At 37.5% G+C, this 23,534-nt stretch overlaps 3 protein-coding genes and 1 pseudogene across 3 annotated transcripts; 2 read left to right on the forward strand and 2 right to left on the reverse strand.

Annotated features, from left to right (window-relative positions):
• Nucleotides 1-832: 832 nt before the first annotated feature.
• On the forward strand, nt 833-8,879 carry LOC110697071 (annotated as a pseudogene).
• Nucleotides 8,880-8,969: 90 nt separating this feature from the next.
• LOC110697072 (V-type proton ATPase subunit C-like) lies at nt 8,970-15,238 on the reverse strand. The gene is made up of 11 exons (XM_021874413.1): nt 14,950-15,238; nt 14,780-14,848; nt 14,565-14,692; nt 14,369-14,468; nt 12,654-12,721; nt 12,427-12,568; nt 12,176-12,292; nt 11,852-11,977; nt 10,014-10,097; nt 9,854-9,933; nt 8,970-9,465 (listed from the first exon to the last, which is right to left on the reverse strand). The coding sequence occupies exons 1-11, from the start codon at nt 15,061-15,063 to the stop codon at nt 9,366-9,368; spliced, it is 1,128 nt and encodes a 375-aa protein (XP_021730105.1). The 5' UTR covers nt 15,064-15,238; the 3' UTR covers nt 8,970-9,365.
• Nucleotides 15,239-16,092: 854 nt separating this feature from the next.
• On the reverse strand, nt 16,093-16,644 carry LOC110697344 (uncharacterized mitochondrial protein AtMg00810-like). Its single transcript, XM_021874726.1, has one exon. The coding sequence runs from the start codon at nt 16,642-16,644 to the stop codon at nt 16,093-16,095; it is 552 nt and encodes a 183-aa protein (XP_021730418.1).
• Nucleotides 16,645-19,402: 2,758 nt separating this feature from the next.
• On the forward strand, nt 19,403-21,612 carry LOC110697345. Its single transcript, XM_021874728.1, has 4 exons — nt 19,403-20,025; nt 20,127-20,186; nt 20,554-21,493; nt 21,586-21,612. The coding sequence occupies exons 1-4, from the start codon at nt 19,403-19,405 to the stop codon at nt 21,610-21,612; spliced, it is 1,650 nt and encodes a 549-aa protein (XP_021730420.1).
• Nucleotides 21,613-23,534: the final 1,922 nt, after the last annotated feature.

Raw genomic sequence — 23,534 nt, forward strand, 5'->3', positions numbered from 1 at the left:
TTTCATGCTGGCCTAGTCTAGCCCAATGTCATCTTTACTCCTTAGTCCTTAATAAACTGTTCTTGTTAGATAATATGACGAGTTTATTTAATTCGACCAGTTTAAGTTGAATAAAGATTTTTTTTTTTTTTACTCCCTTCGTGTTTTAATAAGTGTTACACTTTGACCAAACACGCATGCCGAGACACGACTTAGACCATTAAATTATCTAATTATATGTTAGTAAAATTGTAAGAAAATTGATATTATGAAAGTATATTATACATTATAACAAATCCAACATTGTATTATACAATAACATTTGTTTTTGATATATTAGTAAAATAATCATGTCAAAACCATTATGTGAATAGTGAAAAATTCAAAGTGTACACTTATTAAAACACGGATGGAGTATTAAAGATAAAGGCTTCTTTTGATATCATTTTTTGTTTTCAACTTTAAGTTACTTATACAAGTTAAATTCTATCTCTTGATAATTGAAAAAATGCTTTTATGAGATCACATTTGATAATGATTATTTTTATATATACAGTATATGTAAACTAGGCCATCTTTAAAATAATACACCTACTAGTTGAAGAGAAGCAGAAACTAAGTCGTATAAGACTTTGTTTAGTTCAACAATTTTCTGTCATAATCCAAGAAAAATTAGTTCAAATAAAAGTTAATAAGAGCTCTCGTGCATTTTAATAAAGACAATCCAAGTTTTCAAAAGAAGTTTATACGCAATATATATTTTTTTCTCACGGTTTTATGGATCTAGTATTTGCGGGTTAGAGACTTTGAGAGTGAGGGGAAAGGGTAAGGATAAGGGTAAGAGATTCCCAATCTTAAAGTATCTCTTGTCGGGATTAAACCCCCCAACCTTGAGATTGAAACTTAAAATGTACAATTAGCTTGGTATAACGTCAATTCAATATGAACCCCTAGACGAATACAACCGACTTGGAGATCACTTAGGCCATATTGCTTTAGCCATACGAGTATACGACCCATGTAAGGGATCGAAGATTGTGTTGTACAAAGCCAGCCCTTCCTAATACCTATTCCTAGATTGCATTTTCACTTCAATTTTGACATAAGACCAGCAGAAATGCGCGCCAAATAAACTTCAACAACCACCACCGTCAAAAAAACCCCACCATTTGTCTCTGATAATCTCTGCTAACAAATAAAACCCCAAATTTTGCCATTAAAATGGAGAAGAAGCAGAAGAAACAACAGGTAATTTCCCGCTTTTTTGCCCCTAAACCCAAACAAACCCCTTCATCTCCTTCGTCAAACAACGATAAACCCTCATCTTCTTCTTCTCCTTCCCCTAAAATCACTTCCACCGTTTCTTTCTCCCCTGCCAAACGCCTTAAATCCTCTGAATTTAGTAATTCTGTTAAAAAACCCAAGCTTTCCCCTCATACCCAGAATCCAATTCCGTCTTTTCCCGATTCTAATCCTACCCTTCATCAGCAATTCCTCCAGAAGCTTCTAGAACCTACTGACGATGTTCTAGAAGCTTCCATGAAAAAACCCCAACCCCATTTGAAGGAACAACAAACTAGTAAACCTAAGTATACCCCACTTGAGTTACAAGTAGTGGAGTTGAAGAATAAATACCCAGATATTTTGTTGATGATTGAAGTTGGTTATAAGTTTAGGTTTTTTGGTAAAGATGCTGAAATTGCTGCTAGGGTTTTAAGGATTTATGCTCATATTGATCATAATTTTTTGACTGCTAGTATTCCTACATTTAGATTGAATGTTCATGTTAGAAGGCTTGTTAGTGAAGGATATAAGGTGGGTGTTGTTAAACAGACTGAAACCGCGTCGATTAAGGCTCATGGGTCAAATCGTGCTGGCCCGTTTACTCGTGGGTTATCGGCATTGTACACTAAGGCCACCATCGAGGCGGCCGAGGACTTGGGAGGTGGTGAAGAGGGATGTGGGTCATTGAATAATTACTTGTTTTGTGTGGTTGAGAGGGATGTATTAGTGGAGAATGTGGATTGTGGTATTGAGGGTGGATTTGAGGTGAAAATTGGGGTTGTTGCTGTTGAAACATCAACTGGGGATGTTGTTTATGGGGAATTTAATGATAATTTTATGAGGGCTGGGCTTGAATCCATCCTTTTGAGTTTGTCTCCAGCTGAGTTGCTTCTTGGGGAGCCTCTATCGAAACGAACACAAAAGGTAATTGGCTAAATGCTACTTCTCTTCCTTGTTTGCTTCAGGCACCTGATTATGTTTGATTTCATGAGATAGTTTTAGCATTGTTCCTGTGATTTTCTTGTATGTTAAGATAGATAATTAATTGCTTAAAATGTTGAGATTCTATCAATGTAGTTCATTTTTTCCTTATTAGTATCTATTGTAATTGCAAGGACACATCCTGGAATTGGAAAATTGAATATGAAGAATTTTGCATTTGGTGAGAAATCACATTTTATCACCTATTTGACTTGTCTATCAAAGAATATTAGCATATACTTGATCCCAATACTAGGATAGGTTGATAATGCAAGGATACTGTTCAAAACTTTTATTGTTTGTCATAGACATAATTTTTGTGCAATGTATGTCAAACACTTTTAAATGGATCATGGATCATGTTTTCCTAATTTCTTTGACTTTTATCTTCATAGTTGTTATTGACATATGCCGGTCCTGCATCTAATGTGTGTGTGGAGCGTGCCTCATGTGATTGCTTCAAAGATGGTGGCGCACTGGCTGAATTGATGTCTTTGTTTGAGAACACTAGCAAAGGTGGTTTTGAGCATTTAGAAGATAATCATGGAGAAGTTGCTGGTGAAAGAAATGGACCAGCAATCAAGGTATCTTGCTGCTAAGCTGTCTTCAATGACCAAACTTTTTATGTATCTATTTTAAATTTTAGCTGCTCTGGTTGGTAATGGTATGAGTATGAGTATATGACTGTATGAATTTTTATAAATTGAATTTTCAATCTCTGATAGTTGATACAAGGTTAGCTGTTATGAGTACTTCACGTATGATTATATACTTATATTAGTACTGGTAATTGTTAACTCCAGTGAAATGGTGGACTGAAGTTTTTTCTTTCTATAACTTGTTTCTTTCTCATTCTATACATCACGCCTCTCGTCCTCAGCCTCCCTTTGATCTTCTCCTCATTAATTCACCAATTTCTGGAATTTGACCTTGTCTTATAGGGGATCATGGGTATGCCAGCATTGACTGCGCAGGTTTTGGCTGTTACTGTGCGACATCTGAAACAATTTGGTCTGGAGAGGATTTTGTCTCTTGGGGCTTCATTTCGGCCGTACACCAGCAATATTGAGATGAATCTCTCAGCTAACACACTCCAACAACTAGAGGTAAGTTGCAACTTTGATATGTCCTCTTATTATTCTAATATACTATTATGTGTGGGGTTTCTCTCCCTAATACTCTCTTTGCAGAATCAGTAACCTAAACTCATGAAAATTGAATAAGGAGTTGAGCAAATAAAAAATGTATCAAGGGAAAAAAAGTGGTATTGTACTCCGTATAATTTATGCTTGCAAAAATGTACTACGTAAATGAAGTTAGGGACTTCTGTTGCTAATTAGAATTGGAATCGGGAGCAGGATAAGGGTTGAGGAGATTGGCTAGTGGATTAATCTTTGGGGCTATGATTAAAGCTCCGATACACTTTGAGGTAGTAGTGTTTTGTTATAGAATATTAAACAAATGACCCAGAAGTAATAAGTATTAGTTTCATCAATTAATTGTTTGATTTTTAAATATCTTATTTTCTTCCCACTAATAACTTTTCTTATAAATATTCCCACTATGCCTTTCAAGGTTTTAAAGAACAGCAGCAATGGGTCAGACTCTGGTTCGTTGCTGCAGACTATGAATCATACTCTTACAATATTTGGCCAAAGGCTTCTAAGGCATTGGGTATGAGTAAAACTGAACTGTAGCTTTTTAGTAGTTTGAATTTCATTTTTGATCTGCAATTTTCATTCCCTTGTCCAGGTAACTCATCCGTTATGTGACAGAAATATGATTGCTGCCCGACTTGATGCTGTTGTTGAGATTGCAGAGTCTATGGGTGGCTGTAACACTTCTGTTGGATACCAGCATCTTGGTGAGGGCGACTCTGATGCTGCAGCTACTCCAAGTGAGATAAATTTTGTGATATCTTCAGTTTTGACTACATTGGGACAGTCCCCTGATGTGCAACGTGGGATAACAAGAATTTTTCACAAGACAGCCACCCCATCTGAGGTGATGAAGTTGTTTTAATCCTTCTTGAAAGCATTTGAAGATATTTGTTGAATCCATCTGATTAAAATATACTGCATAAATTGGGGTTTAGTGCAACTCTGTTTTATTCTGAGCAATTGGCTCATACAGTTTATATCATTTCGTCCTGGGTTTGTGGTCACTTTGAATTCATTATCTTGTTTCAATAACATATTTTACTGAACGCTGAATTGTGCAGTTCATTGCAGTTGTTAATGCCATTTTACTAGCTGCAAAGCAACTTCAACAACTTGAAGTAGTAACAGTTCAATCTGCATTGCTGAGAAACTTGATTCAGGCTGCTGCTTCATCCAGCTTGATAAGCTGTTCTGCCAAGTTTATGTCATCCTTGAATAAAGAGGCAGCTGAGAAGGGGGACCTTTTGAATCTCATTTGCATTGCTGATGGCCGGTTTTCTGAGGTCTGTATCAAGGACCCATCATCAGCTTCTTACATCAAATTTAAGTCCCTGATTTTTGTCCTTGTTTATAATATCATGCAGGTTGCTGAAGCCAGAAAGAAGGTAAAGGTGGCTAATGAAAAGTTGGAATCCCTTATCAATTTGTATCGCAAGCAGCTTAGGATGCATACCTTGGATTTTATAACTGTTTCTGGGACAACTCATCTGATAGAGGTATTTTGCCTGATGGCATCTATATATGCCATTTGCTGTATTTGTACTTAGGTTGTAGTTATTTTAAAGTTCTCCATTTACGCAATAGACAAATTGTATTTGCAGCTGCCTTCAGAGACTAGGGTACCTTCAAACTGGGTGAAGATTAATAGTAAAAAGAAAACGGTTCGCTATCATCCACCAGAAGTTTTAACTGCTTTGGACCAGTTATCATTGACAAATGAAGAACTAACTGTCATTTGCCGCTCTGTATGGGATAAGTTTTTGGGGGAATTTGCTAGGCATTATGCAGAGTATCAAGCTGCTATTCAAGCACTTGCCGCTTTAGATTGTTTGCATTCTCTCGCAGTTTTGTCAAGAACTAAGGTATGATTTGGAATAGTAAGATAACTTACTTTTTAAGTTTGCATTTTTGCTCCTCTCTCTTTCCCTTTGTCTTTCATATTGTATTACTTTGACCTTTATGCTCATCTTTTGATATATGATGGCTCTATTACCTATTTCAGAATTATGTACGTCCAGTTTTTATGGAAGATAAAGAACCTGTTCAGATGCAGATTGTCTCTGGTCGTCATCCGGTGTGTTGTGAATTATATATTTCTTTGTTTTTTGCATTCCTAGGCTTCTAGTAGTCGGGGGATAGCATCTTAAATTTGTTATTTTATATTTTTCTGGCTGGATAAAAATTGCTAGGCTATATGTTGCACAAATTATTTTGTGATTTATTTATTTACTTTTTTGTGTTGGGGGGGGGGGGGGGGGGGGGGTAGCTACACTAGGGTCCAGGAAAATGACATGGGGCTTTAAATACTGTGTTTAGACTTAAATTTAGATGAAACAAAGTGCTTTAAGGATCAAAGCTAGGGATTGAAGTTTTAATCTTATTGTCCACCCATTCAGAAAGTAGACAGGTCTGTTTAGTTGGAAGCTTGGGGACCTTGGTGGGTACTAGGTAGGGTGCTATGTTACTCCTGGTATTTGGATTTATTGGAAATTCTATTCCCTTACTTTCAATACTTTTAGCATTGTTGTTTATTTTGTTTCATTGAGTATGTCAGGATATGAACTAAATTTTCTTCTTACATGACTTAGTTGGTAATTAATGTGCAGCAAAAAAATTTAAATGTAGGTCACACGTATTGCTTATAAATGTATGCGAAAGCAAATATATTAAATCTTTGTTGTGCTTCTTTCTTATTAATGGAGCTTTGTAGGTTCTGGAGACTATTCTAGAAGACAATTTTGTCCCAAATGATACTTTCCTTCACGGAGATCAACAGTACTGTCAGATTGTTACGGGACCAAATATGGGTGGCAAGAGTTGCTATATTCGCCAAGTTGCCCTCATTACAATAATGGCCCAGGTACCTATAATCTAGTAATCGCAACTCATAAGTTCTTCTTAGTATAAGGCTGTTATCTTAGTAGACCATTTAATTGGCTACTTCCATTTGTACATCCTCTGTCTTAAATATTACTCAAACTTTTGCCTTAAGTTTGATTATTTGATGCCTATTCAAGTAACTTGGTCAGATGGTCTAATGTTAGTTGAGAGCTCCATGCCATGCAATATGTTCATTCTTAAAATAGTCAGTCCTCTTGAATCTAGTTTCCATTTGCATTGCGTGGATGATATTAAATCTGGTATGGATAATTAATATCCTCCTGCTGATTTCATTACAATGTACCATTCTTACGTCATTATGCTGTCTCACCACTTAGATATCTGTTTTAAACCTTTTGATATTTGAATATAATGTTAACATGAAATGATTTTCAGTAAAGACTAAGGTCTCTTGTCAAATGTTTTTAGGTTGGTTCTTTTGTACCAGCGTCCTCTGCTAAACTTCAGGTGCTAGATGCTATTTATACTTGAATGGGTGCTTCGGATAATATTCAGCAAGGAAGGAGCACCTTTCTGGAAGAACTTAGTGAGGCTTCTCACATACTCCACAACTGTACATCAAACTCTCTTGTAATTATGGATGAATTGGGGAGAGGCACAAGTACTCATGATGGTGTTGCTATTGCCTATGCTACTCTGCACTATCTTCTGAAGCAGAAGAAACGCATGGTGCTATTTGTCACTCACTACCCTAAAATTGCTGATATTCAGAAAGAATTCCCTGGTGCAGTTGGAGCGTACCATGTCTCATATCTGACTACAAGGAGAGATAATTTTAGCCCTAAATCTGGTGAAAGTGATGGAAAAATGGACCATGAAGATGTTACATACCTCTACAGGCTTGTGTCGGGTATCTCCCAGAGGAGTTTCGGTTTCAAGGTTGCTCAGCTTGCACAGGTCAGGTGTCATCCTTTCTACACATGCAACTATCTCTAACACCTACCTCACCCCAATCTACCCAACATACACCAGGGAATAAAAGTAGACTAGGCCTCACTTATTTCAAGAATAAGCACAACAAAGCTATAAAAAAATGAGTAGTTTATACTTTATTTCTATTTCTTTGGCGTGAAATTGAAAATGTTTATCTAATTCTTGCAGCTTCCACCATCATGTATTCAGCGAGCAATGGAGATGTCTTCAAAGTTGGAGACATTGATCCAAAGGAGAACCATAAATCGTCTACGAGAAACACTGTTGACAGATGGTGCAAGTAATGCATCAGATAATCTATCAGATCTTGCTGATTTGCTGAATAAAAATGACAACAGAGGCATGGTCCAATTGACTGATGCTTATATGAAGTTCTTTCGGAACCTATGGTTGATCTTGGGAAATAATGGCCTTGAAAAGCAACATGATACTTGGAAGTCTGCTAGGAGTGCTGCAGCTGAGTTGATTGCATGGTAAGCATGAATATGAGTTATTTCAACCCTCCTACCTCTTCCAAAACACCAACACTCGCTAGATAAAGGGATCATGTGAAAACTTCTTTTTCGATTACCTTCAAAACTTTTGCTCTCTGATAAAAGTAATCAAGAGTGTAAGAATTCACTGCCTGGAGCTTGGTTTTGTAAGGCAAAGCTTTTTGATCAGGCATAACTAAGCCTTACTCATCCTCACACCTCAGTCCTGCAGCTTGATTTTGTCCATTATTTTAATTTAAAGATACTTTCTCCAGAAGTAAAAAGACATTCCTATCGAAAGCTGTTTGCCTGAAAGAAGCTTGATAAACTGTTAGGTCATGGATATTTCTAATTTCTCCATTCATTGAGATGAATGGTGTGCACACCCTGGGCACTGCTATGGTGATAAGGGACAAACGAGTGAATGTTCATGACTCATGAGCTAGACTTGAAGCTTGTGTTAGCATGCTTTTTTTTTTTTTTTGAATGGATTTTAGATAAAAGATGGCAGCTCATTATGCCCTGTTTTTGATGACGTCAGGGTTTGACCATATGTGCCTTCCTGACTTTCCTGTTAGAACATGTTTGGACAATTGGATAATTTGATTAAGTTGATTGTAGTTAGGCATTTAGCCCCTTTTCTATGAAGTCCAAATTTCAGTTTCTCATAACTTGCAGCTCTTAATAGTTTGAAATCCGTCAGTTTTGCAGATGATTTATGCTAACACTTTGTTCTACGGCTTGTGGAAGTGGCAAGAATGACAGTTTGCAACGACAAAACAGAAGGTTTTCCAGATTTTCCCCAGCACTAACCCCTATGTATAGAAGTATTTCATGTACATTAATGTAACAATACTAGTGCACGTTATGCAGTGTCTTGTGATGCAAGTGTGTTTCTAATTACTATGATTTGTAACTTAAAGCAAATCAATTTTGTAAATCATGTTAGGCTGATTCTTCAGATGAGCGAGGTATGGCCAAGCATATATAATTAATGTTCCCGCTGATTGAGGTGGTTTTTTTTTATACAACTGTTCTTATCATAGAGTTGTTATAACAACTTAATACTCTAAAGAAATTATGGGTGTTCTCATCCATTTTAATGGTATATATACTCAATGAACATCTGCTATGCATTAGAATGCTTGTTAATTGTTAGAGTAGAGTACTGTTGAGATATCCCGAAGGGCAGGTTTCAGCTCCTATCAAATATACGCGTAAAAGTGTCATGTCACTCAATTATTAATTACAAATAGTATTAAAATATAAAAGATACATGTACTTTATTAAATAGCAACAATAAATTTATGATAAATTTGGAAATACATCTCCACTCCGCTTGTTACATACAAACCACAAGCAAAGGAATAGGGAGCTCTCTCAAAGAACCATTTCTTGCAAAGAATACCGCGCTGCAGCGGCTGCAGGATTATTATAAACATTAGATCAATATAAATAACAAAACATGTACTCTCCACAGTTTGGCTCCAATAGAATAATTTAAAATTTTTGGAGTGCTCCATGGATATCGAGGCACAAATCCCAAAACAGCAAGACCAAGTCATGGAATGCACAACCAGTTGTGTCTACAAGTACTCTACACCGACATTTAATCTCAACCCGCTTCAAGAAGACTAGTCTGATCATCATCAAACTAAACAAGATTGATTGTGAATGATACATATGGATGTGAATCTGCTTCACCTGCAAGCCCGACCATTGCTCCAACTTCTTCCTCAGCTTTCCAGTGAACACTGCAACCATAAGCATAACAAGAAAGAGGGGAAGAATCAGCAAAATTTCAAGAAAAGATTTGCCATGAACTTCCTTATCTAGAAAGTAGTCTTCACATTAGAATTTTTTAAAAAAGGGGGAGATAAAGGCCATGGTGTGAGGAGGTAAATTTTAGATGATGACAGGTTTGTGAGGCATCCACTAAAAGGAAAGCATGCCATTAATGTCCTAACCATCTATCATCAAAAGATGCAACACCATATACAATGAAACCATGACAAATTTGAAAAACTCGTATCACATCAATGTCACCCAATATTCATTTTTAGACAGTCAATGTTCTCCTGCATCATCTTTCAGAAGCCAACACCATAAACAGATGGTGAGATGCAGTCTATTGTTAGTTACCTGTTTCCAGCACTACAATGTTTTTCAAGAATTGAGCGTACTTTCTTCTCACTTTTCGTGGATGGAGCCAAAACGCAGGCCTGAAAACAATTAACCAAATTCAATAAAACAAGACCAATTAGATGCAATACAGTGAAATTTAGATCAAAGGCCTAGGTACCAAGAAATTCGGTGGCAATCCATATCTCAATATGCTCTCAGAAAAAACACGTACAGCACAGAAGTGCATCCATGAGCTGAACACCTGTAAAGACACTTCAAGTAAGATCCTGCAAACAGTCTATTTTTACTGACATAATAGTTTCTGTAAATAGAGGAAAATGTCTCAGCAATAGGTTGTAAACAAGCATGAACAGAAAAGCAATATTAATTTTGTTAGTAATCAGCATAACAGTATATAATGATGCTTTTACATAATTACATGGAAGGAGGACTACAGTACATAATAAAAAATAGCCAAAGCAATGGTGTACTCATTGCTTTGGCTTTAGGTGTTGAGAATCTATCAGCGTTTACAGTAAGTGTAATTGTTGAAATTTAAAGACTAGATAATTCAGACAGTACTTGAGGCTGATGCCATTAAACGTTCGGAATTATCTGACAGTAACTAAGTATTCAGTAATTAGAATTTACTATAAATGGGCCTTTCACAATAAGGCGGTACTATAAATGACCCCCTTTAACACATCACAGTTTAAAAAATGTCCAGCAATTATACAATACCCATTTGCACAGATGTTCCCCAAAACACTTAATGACAATGTTTTTTGGAACAAGAATCCCCCTTTATTTTCCTAATGAATTGTGAGTTTGTGACTGTTTCTGTCCTAATTTTCCATGTTTCAACACCCAACTCAACTCCCACCCCTGGCTCCTCCTGTTCTTGTCTCCCTCTTTTATCAGCATAGCAAGTACAAGTTAGAAAGCATTGTAAGACGTGAAATACAATAAGACACAAGCATGAGAAACAGAACAGCCCAATTAGAGCCAGGAAAAAGAAAGCTAAATTTTATGGTCTTATGCTGTAAAAACAGATGTTACGTAGTATAATAATTTTAGAAATTGAATTTTCCGTACCATCCAAGACATCCAAAGACACTCAAACTCACAGCTTTGTTTTCTTATTGTTTTCCCCAATTCTACTATTTGGAGATAGAAACATGATTAGGGCAGTATCTAGGTCAAGCGGTCTGACAGAACAGAAGGAAAAACAAGCCAAACTAGGCAGCTTTAAGAGAAACAATCTTCACAGCGTCTTACACTTAACAAGGCAAAAGAACCACTACTTAGATTGATACATCAACTGAGGAAAATAGCATTACAACCTCCACTAGGCCTCAATAATGGAATGATACTACCCCCCACCCACCCACAAAAAAAAAAAAAAAAAAAAAAAAAAAAAAAAAAAAAAAAAAAAAAACCACACCCACACAGCATAAAGTGTTCTCTTCTCTTTCCCTCCTAACAACTTAGTTCCAATAATATAAGGTTCAAGAAAACACAAATACACTAAAATTCACTGACTTTGGTCTCATTAGGATCTGTTCTGATAATCCAGAATTTAGATTTAATTCAGAATTCATTAATTGATGAGTAAATTCTGGAAATTCTACCCCTACCCCAGAGCTATGGGAGAAATAGGATGAGGGAAAAAGGAGGGGGAGGCGGTCCCATTATCATCCATTATTTATAGGGAGATGTTTCTGCAAATTCTATCCCTACCCCGGAGCTATGGGAAAAAAGGAGGGGGGGGGGGTCCCTTTATCATCCATTATTTATAGGGAGATGTGGCAGACTATTACAGAAATTAATATATGAAAATATAACATGAAATGTCCAAAAATTTTGTCACTTGAAATGGAACAGTTTCAGAAGAAAATCTACCTAAGACACAAGCCTCCTATAGCACATCAGAACAAGTTCTTTATACTCCATAAGCTATAGACTTAATATTAAGCATTCTCCTATGGAAAGATTATCCAGAACTCAGAAAGTTACCTCCCCATAACTGGAGTAGCACCATTGCAAAAGTGCACTTCTCATTGTTTCCTGGTCACGTGTCAACTTTTCCAACTCTTGCTTCCGTGAATCTTGTGTTTCTTGGTCATGTTCAAAATCTCGAATCTGGTTTGCATTTAAGTATAGAAGCAATGAGGAAACCTTTCAAGATTTATAATATATTTAAGGAAGGCTGTTTATAAAATCAGACTGCTCGGGGGAAATAAACAATAAAACTCAAGCCTTGACTGATTGATGGGAAATATCAATGAAGTTCAAACAAGTAAACCAGGTGATAAGGAAAAGTAGAGGAAAACGAAGAACCTGAAAACCTCTTTCGCGAGCTTTTATTCTGAAGTTATCAGCAACACGGTTAAACAAAGTAACAGTGTACAGAGCATATTCATTGTCCTCATACAGCTTTTTGGATGACCTGGGGACCTGAAAGATCGTAATATAGATAATGCACCAATCTGCAGATAAGATACTGTTTTTGGCATGAGCCACAATAGAAAAGTTTACCGAATCTCTTATTGATACTCGAGAGGACAAAAAATTATAAATGCGCTCCTTACCACATATTCTGTCAATGTCTCGTAGCTTGCTAACCAGTCCTTTTGTGAGAACTTGGAAACAACTGCCAGAAGAGTAACCATATGCTCTGATATAACAATATCCTCCGGCTTTACTAAGCTGGAAAGATCTCTCACCGCTAAGCTGATATGATAAGAAGCTTGTCAGCGGACAATATGGCAAGAAAGTCACTAAAGCCAGACAATAGTAAGCTTAACTGGACCTTTACCTTCCACTTTGTTTCCGGTGAATTGCATTAAGTTGGCTGCGCACATTGCTATACTCAGCAACACGGACCTAGCAAAAGTGATATGTTCCAAGTTAATCACTCATATATATATATATATATATATATATATATATATATATATATATATATATATATATATATATATATATATATATATATATAAAACAATAATAATAAAAATAATCATAGTAAAACTAGTAAATTGTATCATTCAATATGTTACAAGGTGTCCAAGGCTTACATTAAATAGCCATGAAAACCATAAGGATTTACTGTATTCATAAAGTGTTTATTATTTAAGTGTAAAACAAATGATTTAGTTCGTCAAGTTGTAATATCCCCATCGACACTAGTATCACCAGCAAATTAAGAGTTAATCCCAGTCTAACTTTATCAGGTTCACGTATACAACAACAAAGCCATATTAAGTTCACATATCCATTCACAAATACCTAATACCAGGTTAATCTCATTTGATTAACTACATATGTTGCAGAAGGTTTTACACAAACTAGAAGGTAAATATTAAGCTAATTTTACAAAAATGTTAAAATTTCAATTCCAAAATTGCTTTAGGAATGAAAAGAATTCTGAAATCCATTCAATTCAATTTTGCAACAAGTATTAAAAGCTGACAGATTTTAGTCTATTGAAAATTTTCTATGCAGGTTCAATTTGTTCGAATCTTGCATCTTCTCTTTGGAATGGTCCAATGAACAGAATCTGATACAATATTTATTTCAACTGGAGAAATGATCATAGAACCATAGAGTAATTCAAACAACTTTTTCTTAAATCATTCCAAATTGAAAGATCAGTCTAAATACTCGAGGGAGGGCTAATTGTCCTCTTTGTCGAATTAGATACTAATTATACAGCCATGAGGAAACAGCTTTTTATATTTACAGCTAACCAATCTTTGGCGTGAGGGAAGACCAACTCCCATGGGAGGCAGAATAATCAAGTAACATTTTTTCACAGGCCAAATAACCTGATAAGTGCATAACCCTGAACAAGTTCATTGGTTAAGTTGTTGTAAGATACTAAAGTATCTTAAGCCAAGCATTATGTTAAGAAAAACTAATTCTTCAAAGAGTGAAACATCAGTTTTGGAGAAATTATATGTTATGAGTAGACCCTATTGCGGAAGCATACATAGGCAAAAGGAAATAAAGTTGGACTCTTTAAGCATACGTACAAGTACTTGAAATCATATAAGAGGACGAAACAGCAGAATTCTCGGGCAGAGAAAGAGTTGTAGAGACTGTTATATATTTCAAAAAGTCCACCTACAGGATTGCAACAACTCTTAATACTTCACAATTAACCTGTTGTCAGACCTAAACTTTATGTTCAGCGTGTTTATATCTGTTCACAAAGATGCTGATTACAAAGCATGGCATTACAATTCTAATTACAAAGCGTAGCGCTGCAACCCTAAATTCTTCATCAACAGTTAAATTGCATATCCTAAGTTAAAATTCAATTAAACCACCTTAAGGATAGCTACAAATCAAACGCTAGTACTTTAACAGCTAGTAAATTGTTTTTAGACCTAAACTTTACGTGATCATGTTCATACGTATTCACAAAGATACTGATCACAAAACATAGTATAAAAATCCTAAATTTTTCATCAACAGCTTAGTTATACTCATACATAAAGCAAAACAAAATAAAGATAAACCCTGTACCTTAAGGTCATCTTCAACCTTAGCCACAAACCTATGAATGCCATCAACAACCTCTTTCAAAGGCGACATAGTCGGATACTTCGCTTCGTCCCAGACAAATCTACCACAAGAAATTCAAAACACCAACCAAAATCACAAACAAAACTCCAAATTCACAGCAAAACAGTCAAATTATAGATCCTTCAAAACACCTCACCTAGTAAGATAAGAATCAATAGGAACACCATCAACTGTCAAACCACCACCTTCAACACCCGAAGATCTCTCCAATTCTTCGATCTGACGCCTGATCTTATGCGTCACACCTTCCACAAATGCATTCGCCTTCAAAAATCACCAATCAATCAATCAAATTCAATTCAATTCAATTACACATTGTCGCTAAATTCAATTGCAATCGAACAATCATACCTTCAGAAGATCATCAGCAAGTGATAACAGCGAATCTAGGGTACCAACACGAAGATTAGGCACATTAAACTGCAAAATCGACAACAAATATCAAATTAAAAATCACAAATCTCGTCAAAATTAAACAAACAAAACTCATAAAAACTCAAGCGAAAAGGAGATTTATGTACTCGATAAAGAGGAGTGTCAAAGGATTGTTTGGAGATGGAATCCTGCAATTGAGACCATAAAGTAGAGGCAGATGGTTGTACGGGAAGAGACACCATCCAGTATCTCGTCGCCATTGTTGATAAACTCGAGCTTTCTCTCTCTAAGTGTGAGTTTCTCTCTCTAAGATGATGGATGTCGTTGTAGAAGGAAGAAGGGAGGAGAGAGAAAGAGAGATCAAAGAAGAGTGTGATGATGATAGGTAGATGACAGACTGCTGGAAATTCAGGAGATGCCTACACGACAATTTATTTTTCACCTATGATCAATCAATATTTTTTTTTTTTTTTTTTTTGTTTGAGGGGAATCAATATTATAATTTCATCTAGAGGAAAGTAATTTTTTTTTAAGGAGATGAGAAATTACATAAATTATGGATTTTTGGTACTTAATTTGTAAAAAAAAAAAAAAAGGTCTATATATAAAATAAATTCATTGATTTTTAAGCGAATTAGTATATTAACAAGAAAAAAAAATATAGTAATGAGATTTGTCTACGAGACTAAAATTGTCTAAGAGGGGTGATGTTGAAGGTGTGCAAGGTGAATTTCTATTGTTTTCAATAATTGCTATACATTCGCTTGGTGATAAGAAGTGATGGGCTCGAAAGTCGAAATTGATCAATACAGTATGAGTACATGTTGATTTTAAGTTCAAATGTTACTGAGTATATTAAATTATGAAACACAAATCCAATTTTAAGAAATTGTATAAGGTCCTGTCTATAGCTCTCATCTTGAATGTGCCCAACGCCTTTTTGTTGGTCCTTATCAAGCATGTGTGATACAAGAAATTTTCCACCTATTTACTCATTGTAGTATCTTTAAAAACTTGATGATAGATCATAGATGTTCAAGTAATTTGTATGACTCCTCGTCATAGACTTATCAAGCATGTGTGATACACGTATTAGTTGTTACTGAAGGAATTATATTCCGTGAGTATATTCATTGCTTCAATAGCATTATATACAATTTACAAGAGATATCAAATCTCTTAAACTAGGCTACAAAATAGGTAACTAAATTATACACTTTGACTAATCACAATATATACATATATATCTCAACACACCCCCTTAGTCAAAGCGGGAGGCGGACGGACGCTCAGACTATCTCTAAAATCCTTGAAGAGCACTCGTGGTAGTCCTTTCGTGAAGATGTTTGGTGCCTATGGGGAACATGGAGGACTCGAATTTCACCCCTAGCCACCTTCTCACAGACAAAAAGTATGTCCATCTCGATATGCTTGGTACGTTGATGTTGTACCGGATTACCAGAAAGGTAAATAGCACTCACATTGTCGCAATACACCAAATTCGCCTTTTTAATCGGACAATGTAACTTTAATAATAGATTTCGAATCCAACATGACTCGGAAACTACATTGGCAACACCCCTGTACTCTGCCTTAGCACTAGACTTGGAAAGAGTAGCCTGGCGTTTGGATGACCAAGAGATCAAATTATCACCCAAAAATACACAATATCCGGAAGTAGATCGCCTCATATCGGGACACCCACCCCAATCAGCATCAGTATAGGATATAAGTGTAGAAATAGATGATGGATAAAGATGCAAACCATGCTCAAGAGTAACTTGTATGTACCGAATTATTCGCTTAAGAGCGGACATATGACTATCTTTCGGATCATGCATGTGTAAGCATACCTGTTGCACGGCATAGGAAATATCTGGCCTCGTAAAAGTGAGGTACCGTAGTGCCCAAGAAATACTACGGTACAAGGTCGAATCATAATAAGGGGAACCCAAAGAACTGAACTTCGGCTTAGCCTCAACCGGAGTGGCCTAAGGTATGCATGAGCTCATCCCAGCCCTATCGATGATCTCCTCCGCATACTTCCGTTGTGACAAAAATAATCCACCCTTATGTCTTGTCACAACGATGCCAAGGAAATAATTAAGAGGACCCAAGTCCTTCATAGAAAACTCAGAGCCAAGAAGAGACTTAATAGAACACTGCAGAGCATCAGTAAAAGCAGTAAGAATTATGTCATCGACATATAAGAACAAATAAGCCACATTTGACCCCATACGATAAATATATAGAGAATTGTCACTCCTGCTATTAGTGAAACCAATAGAAGAAACAAAATCAGCAAATCTCTTATACCATGCCTGGGGTGCCTGCTTAAGACCATATAATATTTTCGTAACAAACACACATAATCAGGATGTGTTCGATCACGGAACCCAAGTGGTTGATGCATGTATACTGTTTCATTAAGCTCACCATGTAGAAAAGCGGTCTTAACATCAAGTTGATGAATTGGCCAAGCTTTAGACAAAGCCAAGCTAAGAACAGTTCGAATGGTAGTCGGTTTCACCACCGGACTAAAAGTCTCCCCACAATCAATGCCAACCTGTTGTGTTTTTCCATCACCTACAAGACGGGCTTTATGCCTCTAGTAAAATCCACATAGAACGTATGACATTAACATCAGGCGGACGGGGCACCAACTCCCACGTCTTATTTTTAATAAGAGCATTAAATTCATCATCCATAGCCATTTTCCAACTCAGGTCACGAAGAGCAGAAATTGGGTTACGAGGTATAGGGGACTTCGTAACATTAGACACCATGACATTGAAATTTTTATATTTCGGGTTAGGCTTTATGATTCCATTTCTGCTACGAGTGACAATAGATGGTGGAGGAGTAGGATGTTGAACTTGAATGTGTGGGCTTGGGGGAGAGGAAGAAGCACTTTGGCATGCTGTGTGGGTAGACAGCAAGTGGGTCGTGGCTGATTAAACAGGCCCACGGTCCATCTGTGATCTATTCTGCCCAACAGTAGCCTCGGTGCTAGGGACACTAGTAGAAAAAAAGTAATGGGAAGCCAGTAATTGGAAGCGGTTATTGGAATCCGCTTCCAATTTTGTACAAAATAACCCGCGTAAAAAAAAAAAAAAAAAAAAAAAAAAAAAAAAAAAGGAGAGAATTGGAAGCGGTTGAGTTGAACCGCTTCCAATAAGTAATTAGAAGCGGTTCAAACCGCTTCCTTTTTTTTAAAAAAAAAACCGGGTTAAAGGCTTCTTCTTTCCCTCGTATTCATTCCCTCCTTCTAGCTTGAATTGTGCGCTCCTTCTTTCACTGTCTCACCTCCTTCAACGTTCCTCTTTCACTTTCACACACCATCACAGCCCACAAGCAACCACCATTGTCGTGCATGTGTTACCCACCACAACTATAACCTTTGTCTTCGTTCCATTGAAGGGTTTGAACCACCGTTCTGCTTCACGGTGTTGGGTTCGAATACGGCTAGCTGCTCTTGCTCCGACCACCACAACCACCATAAGCTGCCGTCGTTCTATTGTCGGCGCCTCCACCACAATCGCCCTCCGCCCGTGCTGCTGCCCCTGCTGCCTAAGCTCCATTGCTAGCTGCAACCTAACCATAAGCTGCCTAAGCTCCATTGCTAGCTGCAACCTAACCATAAGCTGCCTAAGCTCCATTGCTAGCTGCAACCTAACCATAAGCTGCCTAAGCTCCATTGCTAGCTGCAACCTAACCATAAGCTGCCTAAGCTCCATTGCTAGCTGCAACCTAACCATAAGCTGCCTAAGCTCCTCTGCCAAGTGCGCCTAAGCCCACCACATCTCTCCCTCTTATCCCACATTCCATATTTTTGGGTGAGTTCATGCTTAATTTAAATTCATTACTTATATGTTGTTAATAATTTCCCAAATTTTAGGGTTTTAATTTTAGTTAATCAAATTTTATGTTTATTAATATATGAATTATTTGTATACAAAAAGTTAATTCTTACCTTAATTGTATAATGTTATAAGTTGTTTTAATTTGAATAGCTAAAAAGTAATGAATTAATGAATGGATTGAAAGTAAGATTAGTTTGCTTGTAGGTAGTCCAAATAGCATTGTATGAATGAATGAACTTGTGTTTTGTTAAATGTCAAACAAATGGAAATTTTTTAATGCTTGCATCATCATTTGCCTAGATACCCGTTCAAGTCTTTCTCATTAGGAGGAAGACTTGAATAGTCCCCGGTTGGGACTGTTCTTGGACGTTTAATCTCACTTAGGTAGTGAATGTATGTCTCTTTTTCGATTTTAAGGAATTTCTCGGCTTAGCTTTTCGTCTCCATGTTCTCCGGGTGCATATGTAGGTAATTATTTACCTATATTGTGTACTTGGAGAATTGGGGCGAAATGCTGCCGGATTTTCCTTAAAATTGGAAAGTTGACATACATTCACTAGTGAGATTAGACGTTCAAGGATGGGTTAGGTTGGAGTGATAAGGACCTTTTTGGGAGCATTCATTTTTACACTATATGCATGAACGATATAAATACAAACAATGTGCTTTGATTATATGTTGCAATTTTACATTATTTAAAATGTGTTGGTTTGCGTAAAGGAAATTTAAAACGTTGATGGATCGCGGTTGGATATATGGTAGACGTGATACGTTGGATTTCTTTAATGGGGTCCAAGAGTTTTGTGAGAGTGCTTCACAATATCAGATCAAAACGGGTGTGAATGACCTTTATTGTCCTTGTGTCAACTGTAATAATGTGACAATGGTCGACAGTGTTGATACAATAAGGGATCATGTGGTATGTCATGGGTTTAGGCCTCAATATCATGTGTGGGTTTGGCACGGTGAACATGGATCGTATAGGGAGAATGTTGTTGGGAATGATACTCACGATAACAAAGCCGAGATTCGTGCGGAAGATGATTATGGTAGTGATGGTGGTGGAGATGGAGATGGAGATGAGGATGGGGATGAGATCAAGGACAATGGTGGTGATCACTTGGATGAGATGATGCATAATGTTGAAGGTGAATTTGGTGACCGATGTGATGTATTTGAGTGGTTATCAGAGGCTGCCAAAAAGCCTTTGTATCCCGGGTCGAAAAAATACACCAAACTATCAGCCGTGCTAACACTTTTTAACATTAAGTCAAAGTATAACTGGAGTGACACTAGTTTTACTTCTTTGTTGTTTGTGTTATGTGACATGTTGCCTGATGAGAATGAACTTCCTAAGTCGTACTATTATGCAAAGAAACTCATGTGTCCATTTGGTTTGGAGTATAAGAAGATACATGCATGTCCTAATGACTGTGTTCTTTATCGAAATGAATATGAAGAGTTGGAGGAATGTCCACGTTGTGGTCAGTCGCGTTACAAGCGAAAGAGCTGCAATGCTGGTATGAAGGGACCTCCTGCCAAAGTGTTATGGTATCTTCCCATCATTCCAAGGTTCAAGCGTCTATTTTCAATACCAAAAGATGCTAAGAACATGAGATGACATGCAGAGGGAAGAAAGAAAAACGGTTTGCTGAAGCATCCGGCTGACTCTCCAGCTTAGAAGAACATCGATATGAAGTTCACGGCATTTGGTGATGAAGTCAGAAATTTGAGGCTTGGGTTGTGCACCGATGGTATGAATCCATTTGGCACTCTGAGTACCCAACATAGCACATGGACGGTACTTTTAGTGATCTACAACTTGCCTCCGTGGTTGTGTATGAAACGAAAATACGTAATGCTGTCTCTTTTAATAACTGGTCCAAGGCAACCTGAACACGACATTGATGTTTTCCTTGAGCCCCTTGTTGATGATTTGAGAAAGATGTGGGACGAAGGAGTTTCTGTTTATGATGCCCATAAGAACGAGATGTTCCTAATGCGTGCATCCCTGATGTGGACCATTAATGATTTTCCCGCATATGGCAACCTGTCCGGGTATAAGAACAAAGGGCATAAATCATGTCCTGTTTGTATCGATGACACACCAAACGTGTACCTTGAACACTACGGCAAAGATGTGTACGTGAGGACCCGACGATTGCTTCGGCGCGATCACCCATATCGTAGGCAGAAAAAGGCCTTCAATGGGAAAGTTGAAGAAGGGGTTGCGCCTAGGCCATTGAGTGGACATGAGGTGTATGGTCGAGTGAAGGGTATACCAACTTTTTTTGGTAAAACTTCGAAACCTTTAGACCCACATGCCTTATTTAAAAAGGAATCGATCTTTTGGAAGCTTGAGTACTGGAAAGAACATGATATTAGACATTGCCTCGATGTGATGCATATAGAGAAGAATGTTTGTGATGTAGTTGTTGGGACAATAATGGGTATTCATGGCAAGACAAAGAATGGGAAGAGCGCCCGATTAGATTTGGAAGCGTGGGGTGTTCGTCCGGAATTGTGGGTGCAACCAAAGGAAGGGAAGACAATGGTAATGGAAAAGGTAAGGGAAGATGGTGGCAATAAACGTAAGGGGGAGCGTAAAGGAAAGGGCATCGGTGTATCAAAGAAGAAAGATGAAAAGGTGTATTTACCTTCAGCTTGCTACACATTGTCAAAGGACAAAAAACGAAAGTTATGTGCTTGTTTGTATGACATTAAGGTTCCCTATGGTTTCTCGTCAAACATGAAAAGATTCGTTTCCTTGAATGGGGAATTGAAGTTGACTAGTATGAAATCGCATGATTGTCACATGATGATGCAAGTATTCCTACCGATTGCCATTCGTGGTATTTTACCAAAGCACGTGAGAGAAGCTATTACGAGCCTTTGTTCATTTTTCAACACTATATGCAGCAAAGTGCTCGATCCTTTTACACTTGATGCTCTCCAGGCGAATGTAGTTGTAACATTGTGCAAATATGAGATGTATTTTCCACCATCATTTTTTGACATCATGGTACATTTGGTCCTTCATTTGGTTCGTGAGATCAAGATGTGCGGTCCAGTCTTTATGAGGTGGTGCTATCCTTTTGAAAGACACATGGGCACATTACAACATAAAGTCAGGAATCCAGCCCATCCAGAAGGTAGTATGATTCAAGGGATTGTGGTGGAGGAGATTGGTAATTTCGTGGCGGAGTATGTTGCCGTTGCCGAACCAATTGGGCTTCCCACTTCCCGACATGAAGGGAGACTTGATGGTCATGGCACACTCGGGTCGAAAACGGATCTCACCTACTCATGATCAGTTCTTGCAAGCTCACTTATTTGTGCTTCATCATGTTGCGGAGGTTCACCCATATTTAGAAGAGCACATGGATAGTTTGCGTGCGGAATTTCCATCAAAAGGGGAAAGGGCACTAATGCAGTTGCATAATAAGATGTTTGTGACATGGTTCCATGATCGAGTCATGCGTCAATTGGATGAGATTGTCTCTGATACTATAAAGTGGCTAGCTTATGGTCCAAAGGAAGATGTTTATTCTTTTGAGGGATATGACATTAATGGGTATACATTCTGGACTGAGCATCGTGATCAGAAATCCTCATCGACTCAAAATAGTGGTGTCACGCTTGTGGCTTCATCAACAGAGTTTTCCAGTGCAAAGGATACATCACCGGTTGACGCACAATTATCCTACTACGGACGAATTCAGGAAATATGGGAACTAGATTATCGCGAGTTCAAGGTAGGTCTATTTAAATGTAAATGGGTCGATAATATTAGGCGCAACATCAGACACGATGACTTCACTCTTGTAGACCTTGGCCACCTACGGGATAGTTTGGAACCATTCATCCTTGCATCTCAAGCTAAGCAAGTGTTCTATGTCACCGACCCAGCCGATCCTAAATGATCCATCGTCCTTGCTAGCAAGAGAAGAATCTTAGGGGTTGGAGATGTCGAAGACGAGGACGAATATGATGCGTTTGATGATTCGCCCCCTTTCACTGCCCCTAGAGTTGACGTATCAAATGATGTAGACAAGGATGCAAATTATATTCGAGCAAACCACAATGAGGGAATACTCGAATGAGGTACATTTGTTTTTGCATCATAATGACAATCTTCTTTTTTGCCATTTTGTACATATTTTTCTACCTACGTTCTTGTATTAGCATGAAATCATTACCTTTATCGCATTTTCAACTAGTAAACATGTTTTGTATACCTAATGTGAGTTGTTAGAAGGATTAGATGTGAACTAGGAATGAAATTAACGAAGTTGGGAAAGGTAGAAGCCCTTTTTTGCCATTTTGTACATATTTTGTTCACTTCATTGTTGTATTAGCATGGAATCATTTCATTTATCGCATTTTCATATTTTAAACACTTATTATTATACCTAATGTGAGTTGTTACAAGGATAGTTGTGTGATAGGTATGAAAATAACGAAGTTGGGAATGGTAGAAGCTCAGTTTTGCCATTCTGTACATATTTTGTTCAATTCGTTCTTGTATTAGCATTTTCAGCTTGTAAACATGTTTTGTGTACTAATTATTTGCGTTGCTTGTGGTGGTAGGTGTGTACATAAAATGGGTCGTGATGAACACATTCACCACGTAGAGGATATGGATGATGAAGACCATGGTAGTTCTCAATCTGGTGACGAGTTGTATGATGTGAATAAGGAGCAAGATTTGGGCGAACCAGAAGACCAAGCTCATGATGAGTTGCAGCGCAGGTTTGACGCTTATGAGATGTCAGCTGAATCTGCCCCCCTATTGTGGATGATATTGTCTCCGAGTTTGTACAAGATTCAAACGGCCAAATGGACATGCAACGTCAACTGAAAACCAG

The sequence above is a fragment of the Chenopodium quinoa genome, unplaced genomic scaffold (assembly GCF_001683475.1).
Source record: "Chenopodium quinoa cultivar QQ74 unplaced genomic scaffold, ASM168347v1, whole genome shotgun sequence".
Classification (NCBI taxonomy): domain Eukaryota; kingdom Viridiplantae; phylum Streptophyta; class Magnoliopsida; order Caryophyllales; family Amaranthaceae; genus Chenopodium; species Chenopodium quinoa.